The sequence below is a fragment of the Tachyglossus aculeatus genome (assembly GCF_015852505.1).
Source record: "Tachyglossus aculeatus isolate mTacAcu1 chromosome 12 unlocalized genomic scaffold, mTacAcu1.pri SUPER_6_unloc_1, whole genome shotgun sequence".
Lineage (NCBI taxonomy): Eukaryota > Metazoa > Chordata > Mammalia > Monotremata > Tachyglossidae > Tachyglossus > Tachyglossus aculeatus.
This window is the reverse complement of record NW_024044828.1, coordinates 2,771,569-2,786,418: the sequence shown is the minus strand read 5'-3', so window position 1 is coordinate 2,786,418 and position 14,850 is coordinate 2,771,569. Positions and strand designations below refer to the sequence as shown.

General features: G+C 44.0%; 1 protein-coding gene across 2 annotated transcripts in view; it reads left to right on the top strand.

The window, feature by feature from the left end:
• Positions 1–14,850, top strand: part of KMT2E (lysine methyltransferase 2E (inactive)) — a 65,463-nt gene that overhangs the window by 17,469 nt on the left and 33,144 nt on the right. For both annotated transcript variants that reach the window (XM_038740943.1, XM_038740945.1), the window contains exons 3-12: positions 1,116–1,230; positions 2,157–2,386; positions 4,051–4,131; positions 4,662–4,720; positions 5,033–5,205; positions 7,618–7,656; positions 10,052–10,282; positions 10,399–10,529; positions 11,216–11,333; positions 12,222–12,331. In XM_038740943.1, the coding sequence (XP_038596871.1) occupies positions 1,116–1,230; positions 2,157–2,386; positions 4,051–4,131; positions 4,662–4,720; positions 5,033–5,205; positions 7,618–7,656; positions 10,052–10,282; positions 10,399–10,529; positions 11,216–11,333; positions 12,222–12,331 (1,287 nt within the window). The remainder of the gene's footprint in view (positions 1–1,115; positions 1,231–2,156; positions 2,387–4,050; positions 4,132–4,661; positions 4,721–5,032; positions 5,206–7,617; positions 7,657–10,051; positions 10,283–10,398; positions 10,530–11,215; positions 11,334–12,221; positions 12,332–14,850) is intronic.

Here is a 14,850-nt window from a genome sequence, read left to right as displayed (position 1 = left end):
GAGGTCATGGGTTCAAATCCCGGCTCAGCCAATTGTCAGCTGTGTGACTTTGGGCAAGTCACTTAACTTCTCTGGGCCTCAGTTCCCTCATCTGTAAAATGGGGATTTAGAGTGTGAGCCCTCCGTGGGACAACCTGATTACCCTGTATCCCCCCAGTGCTTAGAACAGTGCTTTGCATATAGTAAGCGCTTAACAAATGCCATTATTATTATTATTATTATATTATATCCTCTTTTTAGACTGTGAGCCCACTGTTGGGTAGGGACTGTCTCTATATGTTGCCAACTTGTACTTCCCAAGTGCTTAGTACAGTGCTCTGCACACAGTAAGCGCTCAATAAATACGATTGATTGATTTTCTGCAGCATGCTGTTAGAATGACCTGAGGCTCAGCTCAGTAAGGTGACCTGTGAAGTTGAGAGAGGAACAAAGATAGATGTTCCCCTGGCTAGTGACTAGGGTTGACTTTTTTAGTTATCAGACAAAATTGTAAGATATGCAAAAGAGAAGCAATACCCATGTTTCAGGATGAAAGGGAATGGTCTAGGCAGAGAGTAGGGTAGATTCATGAGGGGTTGGCTTAATGAATGGCAGTTCTATAATGGGTGACTAGAGCAAAATTTAGAGGTGGTAGATAGTCCATCCCTATTCCTGAAGATGGTTGTCAAGGAGAGCAATCATCCTACCGATAGCTCCAAGCATTCCAACTCCAGGCCGAGCTGGAGATGGTGTCAGGCTGGTTGAACCATCGGTTTGCTCTGATCCATTAATCCTTCTGTTCAGACATTAAAACAGAAGCGTGGTGTAGTATATAGAGCACAGGCCTGAGAGTCAGAAGGTCATGGGTTCTAATGGTGCATTGGTGCAGTACTTTATGGCCCGTACTTTCTTTTTTGTTTTTTTTTTCCATCATTCTGGAAACTTTTGCAATAGGCACAGCTTTGATCTAACTGATATAAAGTCTTGAAATTTACATCCTGCTTTTCTTTTGCGGATAACCTGTGTGCGTTGTTAAGGGGGGCGAAGGTTAGGCTCTATGGAAATGTATTACGAGAGTTTTGCATTGTGTGAAATCTTTAAAAACACTTTTTTTTCTTTTTCTTTCCCCTCACCAGACCAGAATCTGTAGAAGCTAGCCCTGTGGTAGTTGAGAAATCCAACAGTTATCCACACCAGTTATATACCAGCAGCTCGCATCATTCTCACAGTTATATTGGTTTGCCCTATGCGGTAAGTGTCAAGTACTTGGTACAGGCGAGATGTTCGTTTTCAAATCTAACGGTGGTATTTGTCTGGGACTGCCTTGAAGTGTTGAATATGAGAAAATGTTTTATTTTGGCTATTAAGTTCTTTTGACTGGAGATTTTTGAGATCCCCCCGCTCCCCAGACCAATTTAAACTATTATTTACAGACAAGTCCAGCACTGTTTTGCCAGAACCAAAGTAGTCCTGATGTAAAGTCAGCACAAGTACTGCCTGGCTTCAGCTAGTCAGTTTGCAGACAGTTGCCTTCCCCAGGTCATTCGGACGAAGATACTGGTGTGTTGGTGGAATTTGTACTTTTAAATTTTTGAGAATGTGGGGAATGCGTAAATGAGATGTTCACGCGTTTGTTTTAATGATGGAGAGCTCAAAGGCGGTGCCGTATTATGGGCCTTCATCTTGATTCTCTTCAGTAATAGGAAACCACTTCAGATCTAAGCCACAGAAAATCATCTTGTTTATTCCCAGCACCCTCCCATCACCGCTGCTTCCGCCACACAACTTCCCATATTCTCTCTTCTTCCCTCTTGATGCGGAAGGGATGACAGTAGACAGCGATGACTCCGGCAGTACTTAGAAACTCGTGGAGCAGCGAGGCTAGCCACTGTTCTGGAGGCTGTTCCTTCCATTTTGAGCTTCAGCCAGGACACACGTAGTTTGACTGGGCGCAAGATGGGTCTGAACAGTGGGCCAGAGATCCCGGTTCAGCATGGTGGTGTTATCAATGCAGTGGTCTCCAGCTCACCAAGCTAGGCGTGAATGAGACTTACCTTCATGTAAGGAGAAATTGACTGGGCAGCGTGGGGCAGGGAGGGAAATGTCCATTTTTAAAGGGGAGTTTCGTTGGATGCGTTTCAGTGTTTAACAGTCGGTGTCGTAATGTGTTCACACAGGACCATAACTATGGTGCGCGGCCTCCTCCAACACCACCAGCTTCTCCTCCTCCATCAGTTCTTATTAGCAAAAACGAAGTAGGCATATTTACGACGCCAAACTTCGACGAGACCTCCAGTGCTACCACTATCAGCACGTCCGAGGATGGAAGCTACGGTACTGATGTGACGAGGTGCATCTGTGGTTTCACACACGACGATGGCTATATGATCTGTTGTGACAAATGCAGGTAAGGTATCTTCTGCCTTTTGGTTGGTTTTTGCGGGTGTATTTTGAGCACGGTGTCCATCTTCTCCAAGGCACCGTTTGTGTATGCACTGATCGTAGACTGTGTATGCTTCAATCAACCACTCTCCAGACCTTGCGTGCCTTCCTTCCCCTCTCCTCTCATAACCTGAACTTTGGCGGTTAATCGTGGGACTTAAGTTAACATGCATGGAGCCCCTCTCCAGTCCTGGTGTGAAAACCTAATGGTCTGAAAAACAAACAAGAGTGGCTAAGGTACCCTTGATCCAGGACCGTCTCAGTTCTGGAAGATTCGTGTTTACTCAGATTGCCCAAGACCACCTACAAAAATCGGGGAGTGTCCCAACTAAGCACCGGGCGTTGGTTTATGTAGCGTATTGCAAAATTTGTAGCCAAGAGCGAAGTTGGAAGGGTGCAGCTTACCTAGTCCCTCTGTTTCGTTCTTGCCTGTCTTCCCCCGACCCCTTAATCAGGAGTAGCAGCGTGGCTTTGTGGAAAGAGCATGGGCTTGGGAGTCAGGGGGCGTGGGTTCTAATCCCAGCTCTGCCACATGTCTGCCGTGTGACCTTGGGCAAGCCACTTCACTTCTCTCTGCCTCAGTTATCTCATCTGTAAAATCGGATAAAAACTGTGAGCCCCACGTGGGACAACCCGATTACATTGTATCTACGCCAGCGTTTAGACCAGTGCTTGGCACATAGTAAGCGCTTAACAAATACCATTTATTATTACTATGCCCGGAACTCCTCTCCCTTCAAATCCCCCAAACCACTGCTCTCCCTGCCTTCAAAATCCACACTTCCATCCTTCCATTCTAGCCTCCTTCCTCTTTAATTTATTTGATGTGTCTCCCCTGTGAGATTGTAAACTGTCTGTGGCTTCTGGGGGCAAGGGATTGGGTTTTCTAACTAATTTTAATAATGGTATTTTCTAAGTGTTTCCTGTGTGCCAAGCACTGTTCTTAAGCACTGGGATTGTACGCTGTCCCTGTCCCACAGTAGGCAAGTGACAGAGGCGGGATTAGAACCCAGGTCCTCTGACTTCCAAGCCCCTGCTCTTCCCAGTAGGATACGTTGTCACCAAGTTTTAGTAGAATGCTCTGTATTCAGTAGGCACTCAGTAAATACTGATTGACTGTATAAAGACAATTATTTACAGTCTGGTGACACTTTTTCATTAAACTGTTATGTGGGGGTTGGATCACACTTTGAATATTTCTGCTTGCCATTTATCAGCTTAAAATGACTTGTCCATCAGTCAGCATTTTTCTGTGTTGGGATTAATCACTCATCAGTAGTATTTATTGAGTGCTTCCTGTGTGCAGAGCACTGAACTAAGTGCTTGGAAGAGTGCATACAATAGAATTGGTAGAATCCACCTTTGAAAGCGGTTATAGAGTGCTTTTTGGACAACGGAAACTAGTTTGATCAGTGGCATATTTTTTGGTGGTTAATTTTGGCATGCTTTAACTATTTTACCATTGTTCTTGATAATCATATTGAGCACTTACTGTGTGCAAAGCACTGTACTAAGCGCTTGGGAGAGTCTTGGGTGCCTAGTGGGAAATAATTAGTCCGTACTTTCAAAGGAAACTTGGAAGGTCTTGGTTAATAATAATAACGTGTCTGTTCTGGTCTTTTTAAAAAGTGTTTGGCAACATATTGACTGCATGGGGATCGACAGGCAGCATATTCCTGATATATATCTCTGTGAACGTTGTCAGCCTAGGTGAGTAGTCCCTGGCTAATGTCATTATTGATGCTGGTCCTGCTTTTTAAAAGAGCTGAAGTTAGAGTAAAATTCAGGAGATACTTGGGAGAAGTAGTTGACCGATGACAAATAAAATGTAGTACCACCAGTACCAACCTGTGGTACCCAATCCAGAGGGTAGCCTGTCATGTCTTTTCGCCTGGTGAGCCAGGATCAGGTTCAGGTGACTGACTTTTCACTTGTCCCAGGGTCTTGCCCCTGGCCTTCCACCTCCGGGTCCTGAGCATCCTGCTGGGCTCCTTACCATTCCCCAATGGTGGGGGACAACAGGTGGGAAGGACCCCAGAGCTGCAGAAAACCCCCCTAAGGCCAGCCCCACTTGGACCATTTCTTCCGTTTCCCCTCTTGTAGTTTTACGGGAACAAAAAAAAAAGTGCTTATTGGTGGCAATTTAATAAGACGATGTTTTTAACCAAATCGTAGTAGAAAAACCCCCCAAATATTTTCATATTTCCTTGAAAATGAAACGTCTTTGTATTTTCTTTCAGGAATTTGGATAAAGAAAGGGCAGTACTGCTCCAACGCCAGAAAAGGGAGAATATGTCAGGTAAGTGAAAGGGAAGAGAGGAAAGCTTCCCAATTATATATTTAGACCGCGAGTCCTGTGTGGGACCCGATTAGCTTGTAACTACCCCAGTGATGAGAACAGCAGTGATTGACATGTAATAAGTGCTTAAAAAATACCACAGTTATTTGTCATTATTATCAATGTCTTGGGGGAAATCACTTTTACGCAAATGCTCGTCTGTGTGTCTTGGCTCATTAAAAAGAAATCTGTTACATGGGAGTAGCAGTTGCAGAGAGAGAATTAAAAGTTGGAGTCTGGACTTACACAGTGATTTTATTTTGGGATTTAAAGATGGCGACACCAGTGCAACAGAGAGTGGCGATGAGGTTCCTGTGGAATTATACACTGCCTTTCAGCACACACCAACAACAATTACTTTAACTGCTGCAAGGGTTACTAAAGTCAATGATAAGAAAAGAAAGAAGAGCGTGGAAAAGGAGCAAAACATTTCAAAATGTAAAAAAGTAAGTTATTTATCAAAACTTTGAGGAAAAAGGCAGAGAAGCAGCATTTCATGTCATTAATGCTTTATAGCTGTGTTTTTAAGAAGTAGCATCTGGTAGCATTCTCCACCCAAATATCTCTTATTTTAATTTTAGGATCAGTTCCTTCCAGAGCCAGGTATCTAGGTTTTTTGTTTTGTTTTGTTATTTGTGGCAGGCCAGTCCCACCAGAGGGTGTGAGTTGGGTTGGATAGTTGTTTGGGATTGCTACAGGTTGTTTGAAGGAACAGTGTGATGGCTGCCCTCCGTGACCTTGTACATGAATTTATCCAAACCCCTCTCGGGCTTAGAGATGTTTTTTTGCCTGCACCATTGTAACAGTAAATTCCACAGGTTTATTTGGCACCCATCCACATCATATTTCAGTGGCTGCCCTTTTGTCTTAATGAGGGATTTCATGAGAAGTTTTTCCCACCCTGGCTACTGTGGTAGCCTTCAGCCACATCTCTACAGGCTAAGAATCTTTTCAGTCTGTAAACCCTCCCCGAAGCCAATAGTCCTCATTGGTTACCCGGAGCTAAATGCTTCCGCAGCATTCGGTTTCCCAGGCAGCAAGTTGGGCGGCATTCGACAAGGAAATAGAAAATCAAATGAAAAAGGCTAGCTCCTCCTTTGGGAAACTGTCAAAAGACCGTGGTGACAGCAGGAGACAGGCTTCAAACCAAACTTAAGGTCCAGAGGTGTGGGCAGGGATTGTCTCTATTTGTTGCTGAATTGTACTTTCCAAGCGCTTAGTACAGTGCTCTGCGCACAGTAAGCGCTCAGTAAATACAACTGAATGAATAATGCCCATTCAACCCTTCCTCTGGTTGCAAGACTAGGGCTCCTTTCCTCCCCCATCCCCACATTCACGGATGACCCATCCGGTTCTTTGAGCAGTTCCTTGAATGTCCCTTTGCTCCAGGACTTGTATTTTTTGTGATTCTGTCTTGCCTCGTGTTGTTGAACAAAGCTCAGAGGTAATCCTGGGGCGAGGAGGCTGATCACGGGATCAGGTGCAGCGGAGGGGAGGGGGACCCCGGGGGGAATCCGGTTCATTCCACCTTGGGGAAAGTCGGGTAACACTATGGTCCTGTGGGCCTTTAATTTGGTTTGGAGTCTCAGACGGTGAAGACCCAGAGCTGTGGTCACCTCAGCACCGTTTCCCGGGTGGGCCCTGCGAGGAGAATGGACGACAGGATGTGTATATCACCGTTATTGAGCGCCCTGTGCGTGACCGTGTCTAATCTGTTTACCTTGTATTTACCCCAGCGCCGTAGCACATTGTAAGCACTTAATAAATACCATTACTAACTAACAGGAGACCCAAACAGCTGCTGTCTGGTGATCTAAAATTCGGCAATCAAAAACCAGGGGTAAAGAGGAAACATTTTAAGGATGCAGTAAAGCCAAGCTTCAGACAATGTAGCATCTCAGATGATAACGGGGAGATAACTGCCGCAAACAGACCAGCGTGGCATACCGCAATCAAGAACGGAGCAGCTGTTTTTGAGCGGAAGCTTCAAGAGCATCGTGAAAACCAGGAGACAATGACAGCAAGCGTGTGGCCGGGCCTGTGGGTCCCTGATTGGCCTTTTCCGCCCCCCGCACAAGCCAGAGGCAGGCACGGCCCCGTCACTGTCGATGGCACCGTCTTTGAGTGCAAAGAACGGCCGTAGGGATCGTTGCCACCTGACGTTTGCATCCATAGAGGTTTGCAGGGGAAGTTGCTGATCCCGCCTGGACCCCAGCACCTCTAGCTGGAAACAAGGGAATTTCTGGTCCAGTCTTGCATATCCGTTTCACTTGAGAGTCAGACAAAAGAAGAAGCAGTGATAATAGCAGCGGCGGAATCTGTTAAGTGTTTACTATGTGCCAAGCACGGTGCTAAGCACTGGGGTTGATAGATGCAGGATGGTGGTATGGATCGAGTGCTGGCTGTGTGCAAGGCACTGTGCTAAGCGCTTGGGTGAGTAGACTAAAGTCGGTAGACAATGATCCCTGCCCACAAGGGGCTTGCAACCTAGCAATGGCGGTGTTTACGCGCCGACGTACGCCAAATACTCTCCGAAGCGCTGGGGTAGATGCAGGATAATTCGATCAGACACTGTCCGTGTCCCCACGTGGGACTCACAGTCTGAGCGGGGAGGGAGAGCAGGTATTTAATCCCCATTTTCCAGATTAGGAAATTGAGGCACGGAGAAGTTGTGTTTGGCCCAAGGTCACGAAGCAAGCAAGTGGTGGAGTGGGGATTAGAGGTGGTTGGCTTTTTGGCGATTTTTTTTTCTCTTTTTTTTTTTAAGTCAACAAACTGAATGATGAAGAATACTACTGTTAATGTTTTTCACGGGACTAAAAGATTGAATTTCTTTTTAATTGAAATATTTATTTCAGGCCTTCCGTGAAGGATCGAGGAAGTCATCAAGAGTCAAGGTAGCTATGTTTAAAAATTTCTAGTCCAGTACCATTAATTCTCAGTTATTGAGATTGGAAGGGAGAATTGTGGGCACGGGTGCCAGCTTTTCATTTATAGGACAGAGGGTGCTTTGAAGCAAACGAGGCATAGACGCTGGCACGACTAGGGGGTGGAAAACACACACCGTCCCGTGTCCAGAAAGTTGGAGATTCACATACACATCACATGTACCTCGTGACCAAGAAGTTGGAGACAAACTCCCCCCCCTTCCCTCTCTCTCCTCATCCCTCTCCCCTCTTCCCACTGAGGATGTATCCAGGAGGAATCCATTGTGCACATTTCCTGCCCGAGCCTCTGGAGAGCTCCTACCTGAAGCCCTATTCTGCCGTTTGGCTTCCAGCCAGCTGCCTTTTACCGAGAGGGATGGAGTAGGACAGGCAGCTCCAAAGACCAAGTCCCCTATCTCCCCTCCCAGAGTCTGTGCCTCTCTTTTGGGCCCCTTGGTTTTTCCTTCTCCCCCTGGCTGACTGTGTTGCACTGATTAACACTTCCCAGAGGAAGGGGTGAGAAATTAAAAAAAAGATTAAACTTAAGCCAGTTAATTTGGCTACTCCTTCATATCACTGTTGAAGGGAAGCTTGGGCAGGATAATTACATTGTTGGTTAAATTGCGGTTTGGGGATTGGGAGTGGATTTCAATTAGCTATGCCCTCCCTAACCCCATTAAAATGGAATATCCAAGAATCAGTTCTGTAACTGTACAGTCAGCCCTACTCTGAATTAGCTCGATTCTTGCTCCTTTGTCTCAGTAGCGTCCTAGCAGTTTCTGTAGGGCATGTCTTAAGCATTCATTCATTCAGTTGTATTTGTTGAGTGCTTACTGTGTGCAAAGCACTGAACTAAGCAGTTGGGAGAGTAAAATAGAACAGTAAAGACACATTCCCTGCCCGTAATGAGCTTACAGTCTAGAGGGGGAGACAGACATATAAATCAATCAATAAATTGAATGATAAGCAGAGGCCCGACATCAGATTGAGTAACCAAGCTCAAAACAGGAGATGGCCAAACCCCAAATAGCCCACCGACCTCTTTGCGTGGCAGGCTCACGCCTGTGCTTCTCAGCTAGCTTTGGTGAGGTCGGTGAGTTCAGAATACATGAACAGAGGAGAGGAAGGTGAACCCCTTTCCGTGGACCCGACAGATTGAAGTTGTGGATGGGTTTGCCCTTTGCACAGCAAAGCAACACCCCAACATCTCAGCATGCTCACTGTCCCACCCACCCAACAACTGACTCAGTGAATGGGACTCTTCCCTAATGGGAAAGATTTCCTATTCCAATCAGTTTAGTTAACGTTCTGTTGAATTTCTTACTTTGTTCCTAAATTCTGGATTCTTAGCTACTTGGCCCATCTCAGGGATCTTAGTAAGTCCGCACAGAGGTTTTTCTAAAGAGTTCTTGAATCAAGTAATAAAGTAAATGCAATTAATTTGGATATTTTAAATATCACAACCAAAGTCATAAGGGGCTCATAGATTTGAGCATTGTGCCATACTTCTGAAAAAAATAAATTAGCAAGGGTTTCATCTGCTTAGTTTTTTTCCCCCAGCTTTGCTTTAATCCTAATTAGTGGTAATACTTGGAAGCTATTTCAGTACTTCCCAAGCGCTTAGTACAGTGCTCTGCACACAGTAAGCGCTCAATAAATACGTTTGAATGAATGAAAAGATGCTATTGTCCCTGGGTTGTGTGTTTAGAAGTAGCGGTGTTTAAAAGTTGTGCCAGTCACAGGTCTCCTGAAATAAAATGAACTAAAATCTAGAAATTAATAAGACTACCATTCTTAAAACTGGGGAAAGCTGGTCTTTCCCCTTGGTTTGTTGGTTTTTGGTTTTTTAAAACATGTACACAAAATCAGGACGGCTTCCTGGTGGTGTAAATTCCAGATTATCTGCCTGCCACTTGCGAAAAATCCATCTCCCAAACTAGCACGAGCCAAAGTGCAGCTTAGAAACAGCTGGAAGTGCAGCTGTTTCTAAAATGGCGGGCCCGTTGCCTGCAAGTCGATTGTAGCTAAAAATGAAGAATGTTCATTTTAATGAACTATGTAGGGATTGTATATGAGTGTCAACTAGGAACATCTATTTGTACCTTCCATTCATTATGGAAATTGCAAGATCTAATGGTGCAGAAAAAGGATCACTGTTGGAGCCTTGAGGCCACGTTGTGAAGATATATCTGTATTTTAATAATTATTGCAGCTGTTGTGCAGTCTTTTCAGTAGAATTAAGGAAACCAAGAAAGTTTTTTCCATCTTAGACGCTGATAGTTTGTTTTGAAGGTTTATGAGCATTGCAGGTGCTATTAAAACCATTTGTCTCTTCGTTTTAACTGTTAATTTACTGTGATCCTAGGGTTCAGCACCAGAGATTGATCCTTCTGATGGTTCAAATTTTGGATGGGAAACTAAAATTAAAGCATGGATGGATCGTTATGAAGAGGCAAATAATAACCAGTACAGTGAGGGTGTCCAGAGGGAAGCACAAAGAATCGCTCTGAGGCTGGGCAATGGAAATGACAGAAAGGAAATAAACAGCAAATCAGAATTGAATGCCAGCAATATGATCTTCAAGCCTCCTGTAGAGGTAAATAAAACATGGATATTTGAGGGGTAGAAAATGTAAAGTCATTTAGGCTGTTTAAAAAATATAGCAGTATGATATGGCCAGTTTAACTCTTTGACTTTCTTGCCTTTCTTTAGAGCTACGTGCAGAAGAACAAAAAAATTCTAAGAGCTGCCAAAGATTTGCCTCCTGATGCACTTATTATTGAATACAGAGGGAAGTTCATGCTGAGAGAACAGTTTGAAGCCAATGGGTATTTCTTTAAGAGGTATATTTAATTTTGTAACCCCTGTAGTCAAACATTAGTCATCTTTAAGAAACCAACCAGCTTCATGATTTTGCTAGGTCCCTTTTATCGTCATGTTAAATTTTCTTTTTCCTAGCCAGTTAGTTTTGCAACATGGTGTCAATAGGTGTGACCCCGGTTGTGAAATGAAACACCAGGGAGTATATTTAGTTTTGAATTACAAGAGTATAAAAAAATCCCATCTCAATAATGGTGCCTTGACTTTGTATCATGTTTTTATTTTTATTTTTTTTGCAATGCACTTTGACACTGGCCTCCTTATTTTATTCCCCATAACATCCCCGTTTGGTAGGTAGAGGAAGGTAATATTAACCCCATGTTACAGAGACGTGTCTTGCCTAATTGCACACACAAAGCCAGGAGTAGAGCTAGTATTAGAACCCAGGTCTCCTGATTCCCAGCCTCAAACACTGTCCCCAGATCCCACTGCCCTTTTTACTTGCTTTTGTATTTGTCACTTGAGTGGTCACCAGAAGACATCTTTAGCTATTCCAACCTTGACAGTTTTCATTTGCGTAATTTTGCAACTTATTTCTTGAAAGTGGTAGCCAACCAAACTATACCGCATATTTGGTTGATGTACTTATGTACAGAAGAAAATTCCCCTGTTGAAAATGCTAATACTTCATACCCTTTTTTCTCTGTAGACCATACCCTTTTGTTTTGTTCTATTCTAAATTTCACGGGCTAGAAATGTGTGTTGACGCAAGGACCTTCGGAAATGAGGCTCGATTCATCAGGCGTTCTTGTACACCAAATGCTGAGGTGGGTCCGGTTTGGTAAGGAGGGAATCGAGGCGAGGGGGTATTAGCAAAAAGTTTAAAACACAAACACCCCTTTACCAGCCCCCGGCTCCCTCCCCAAGTGCACTTTGAGCCTGACAGAGTTTTGTAGACCATCATCTTTTTTTGTGTGATTGTGATTTGTTGCATAAAAATCAGTGCGAGACCTAAAGTTGAAGGTCTTTGTGGCTCTGCATATTAAAATTATTTTGATGCTTTTTTTTATCAGTGGGAGCCACTGCTTCCTAATAACACTAGCAAGTGTGGTATTTAAATGTTTATTATGTGGATTCAAGTTAATCAGGTCAGACATGGTCCCTATCCCACATAGGCTCAGAGTTTAACATGGCGTGGCATTTCACTTCCATTGTCACACAGAAGGCAAGTGGCAAAGCTGGGATTACCTAGAACAGTGCTCAGCGCTTAGAACAGTGCTTTGCACATAGTAAGCACTTAACAAATACTATTATTATTATTATTAGGAACCAGATCCCCTACCAGGCCCATGCTCTTTCCAGTAGGCTACTGTGCTTCCTGCTCTCTCTGCTTCCTGAAGTTCCTTCTCAAAAACAAGTATGCAGTTTGAGACACTGAAGCACTGTTAATCAGATGTTTGCCTCAAGGCACGTTCAGAGTAATTTGAATTGTATTCATTCATTTAAGATGCACTTTATGGGTGAAAATTTCAGTGAAATGCACTGAAGTTAATTTTTACATTTGCAAGCTTTTAAATTTGCTTGTTTCACTCCGGAAAGCTTAGCTTTAATATAATCAGTGTAGTGTGTGTTCCTCAGTATGTGTGTACTGTGTTCAGGTGAAGGTAATTTTCCAGGTTACCAAACTATCCTTTTTCAATTTCATTTGATTCTAGGTGAGGCATGTAATTGAAGATGGAACTATACATCTTTATATTTACTCCATCCAAAACATTCTGAAGGGAATCGAAATTACCATCGCCTTTGATTTTGACTATGGAAATTGGTGAGTTCAAACTTTAAAATTTTATTTAGAAAAAAATATTTGTCACGGGCTAGGCATAATTACTTGGCAGTATTATTTGACGATCAGAGTAATGTACACCGTAGCAAATGCAACAGCTCCTTGGTCCGTTATGTGATTTCTAATGTAATGGCTAGGACTTGACAAACACAAGCAAGACAAAAAAGGTTTGTGATGAGAGACAGAGAGCATGAAAAATTCACAGAAGTACAAATGGAGAAATGTAGAACATTGCGATTTGAAGACATCTGGAAGAGTTAGGGGGTCCCTGGTGGGGTTCATCTGGGAAGGTTTTGAGATGGGGTTTTCGAAGTCTAGAGTTCTGTTGGTGGGGGGAAATAATAATAATAATAATAATAATAATAATAATGACATTTATTAAGTGCTTACTATGTGCAAAGCACTGTTCTAAGCGCTGGGGAGATTACAAGGAGATCAGGTTGTCCCACAGGGGGCTCACAGATGGATGTGGGAGAATAAAGGAGAATAAAGGAGGAGGCTTGTTTAGTGCAGAGCATATGAAGTATTAAGTCATTGAATATGGTCTTCCGTGTGCAGGCTTTGGTTAGTGGGTACAGTTTCTGAATGCCTATAACACTTTTTTGCCCTTTTTCTCATGCAAGCTTGTTGTGGGCAGGGAATGTGTCTGTTCATTGTTGCATTGTACTCTCCCAAGCACTCGGTACAGTGCCCTGCATGCAGTAAGCGCTCAGTAAAGACGATTGAATGAATGAATGCAATACCACAGGATTGGACTGTGCCCTTTAAAAGAGGACTAGACTGTAGTCTCAATGCAGCAGTAAACAGGCACATTCCCTGCCCACAACAAACTTACAGTCTATCAAGTTGGACACAGTCCCTGTTTCCCAACGGACTTACAGTCTAAGGAGGATCTTGCCAACTGTTAGCATTTGCCCTTTTTACAAAGGTGGCACAGTTATACTCTGTCTGCTTTAAGAATTTCATACAAATCATTACTATTATTCAATCAGTCATATTCATTGCACTTTGTGCAGAGCACTGTACTAGAGTAGAGAAGCAGCGTGGCTCAGTGGAAAAGAGCAGGAGCTTTCGAGTCAGAGGTCATGGGTTCGAATCCCAGCTGTGCCAGTTGTCAGCTGTGTGACTTTGGGCAAGTGACTTAACTTCTCTGGGCCTCAGTTCCCTCATCTGTAAAATGGGGATGAAGACTATAAGCCCCCCATGGGACAATGTGATCACCTTGTAACCTCCCCAGAACTTAGAAGAGTGCTTTGCACATAGTAAGCGCTTAATAAATGCCATTATTATTATTATTACTACTACTAAGTGCGTGGGAGAGTACAGTATAACAGAGTTGGTAGGCACATTCCCTGCCCACAAGTTTACAGTCTAGAGGAGGGGATGTGTCAGTATGGCTCAGTGGAAAGAGCACAGAGTCAGAGGTCATGGGTTCAAATCCCAGCTCTGCCAGTTGTCAGCTGTGTGACTTTGGGCAAGTCACTTAACTTCTCTGTTACCTCATCTGTAAAATGGAGATTAAGACTGTAAGCCCCCTGTGGGACAACCTGATCACCTTGTAACCTCCCCAGCGCTTAGAACAGTGCTTTGCACATAGTAAGCGCTTAATAAATGCCATAAAAAAATTATGGATACGTGGGACTGAGTGGAGGCGGTGAATTCATTCGTTCATTCTGTTGTATTTATTGAGCACCTTTGTGTGCAGAGCACTGTACTGAGCGCTTGGGAAGTACAAGTTGGCAACAGCTGGCAATAAACAATAAAGGGAGCAAATCAGGGAGCTGCAGAAGGGAGTGGGAAAAGAGGAAATGAGGGCTTAGTCAGGGAAGGTCTCTTGGAGGAGATGTGCCTTCAGTAAGGCTTTAAAGGTGGGGAGAGTAATTACTGGATATAAAGAAGAAGGGCCTCCAGGACAGAGGCAGGATGTGGGCAAGAGGTTGGCAGAGAGATCAAGATACAGCAACTAGGTTGGCCTTAGAGGAGCAAAGTGTACAGGCTGCTTGTAGTAGGAGTGGAGTAAGGTGAGGTAGGAGGGGGCAAGATGATTGAGTGCTTTAAAACCAGTGGTAAGGAGATTCTGTTTGGTGAGAAGGTGAATGGGCACCCCTGGTAGTTCTCGAGGAGTGGGCCAGTGTGGACTAAACGTTTTTGTAGAAAAATGATCTGGGTAGCAGAGTGAAGGATGGACTGGAGTAGGGAGAGGCAGGAGGTAGAGAGGTCAGCAAGGAGGCTGACACAGTAATCAGGGCAGGATAGGATAAATGCTTGGTTTACTGTGGTAGCACGGTGGATGGAGAGGAAAAGGAGGAAGGTTGATCCAACAGGATTTAGTAATAGATTGAATATGAGGGTTGAGCGAGGATAATGCCAAGATTGTGGGATCATAAAACAGGAAGGATGGTGCCATCTACGGTGATGGGAAATAAAGGGGAGGATAGGGTTTGGGTGGGACGATAAGGAGTTCTGTTTGGAAATATGAAGTTGGAGGGGTTGGTGGGACA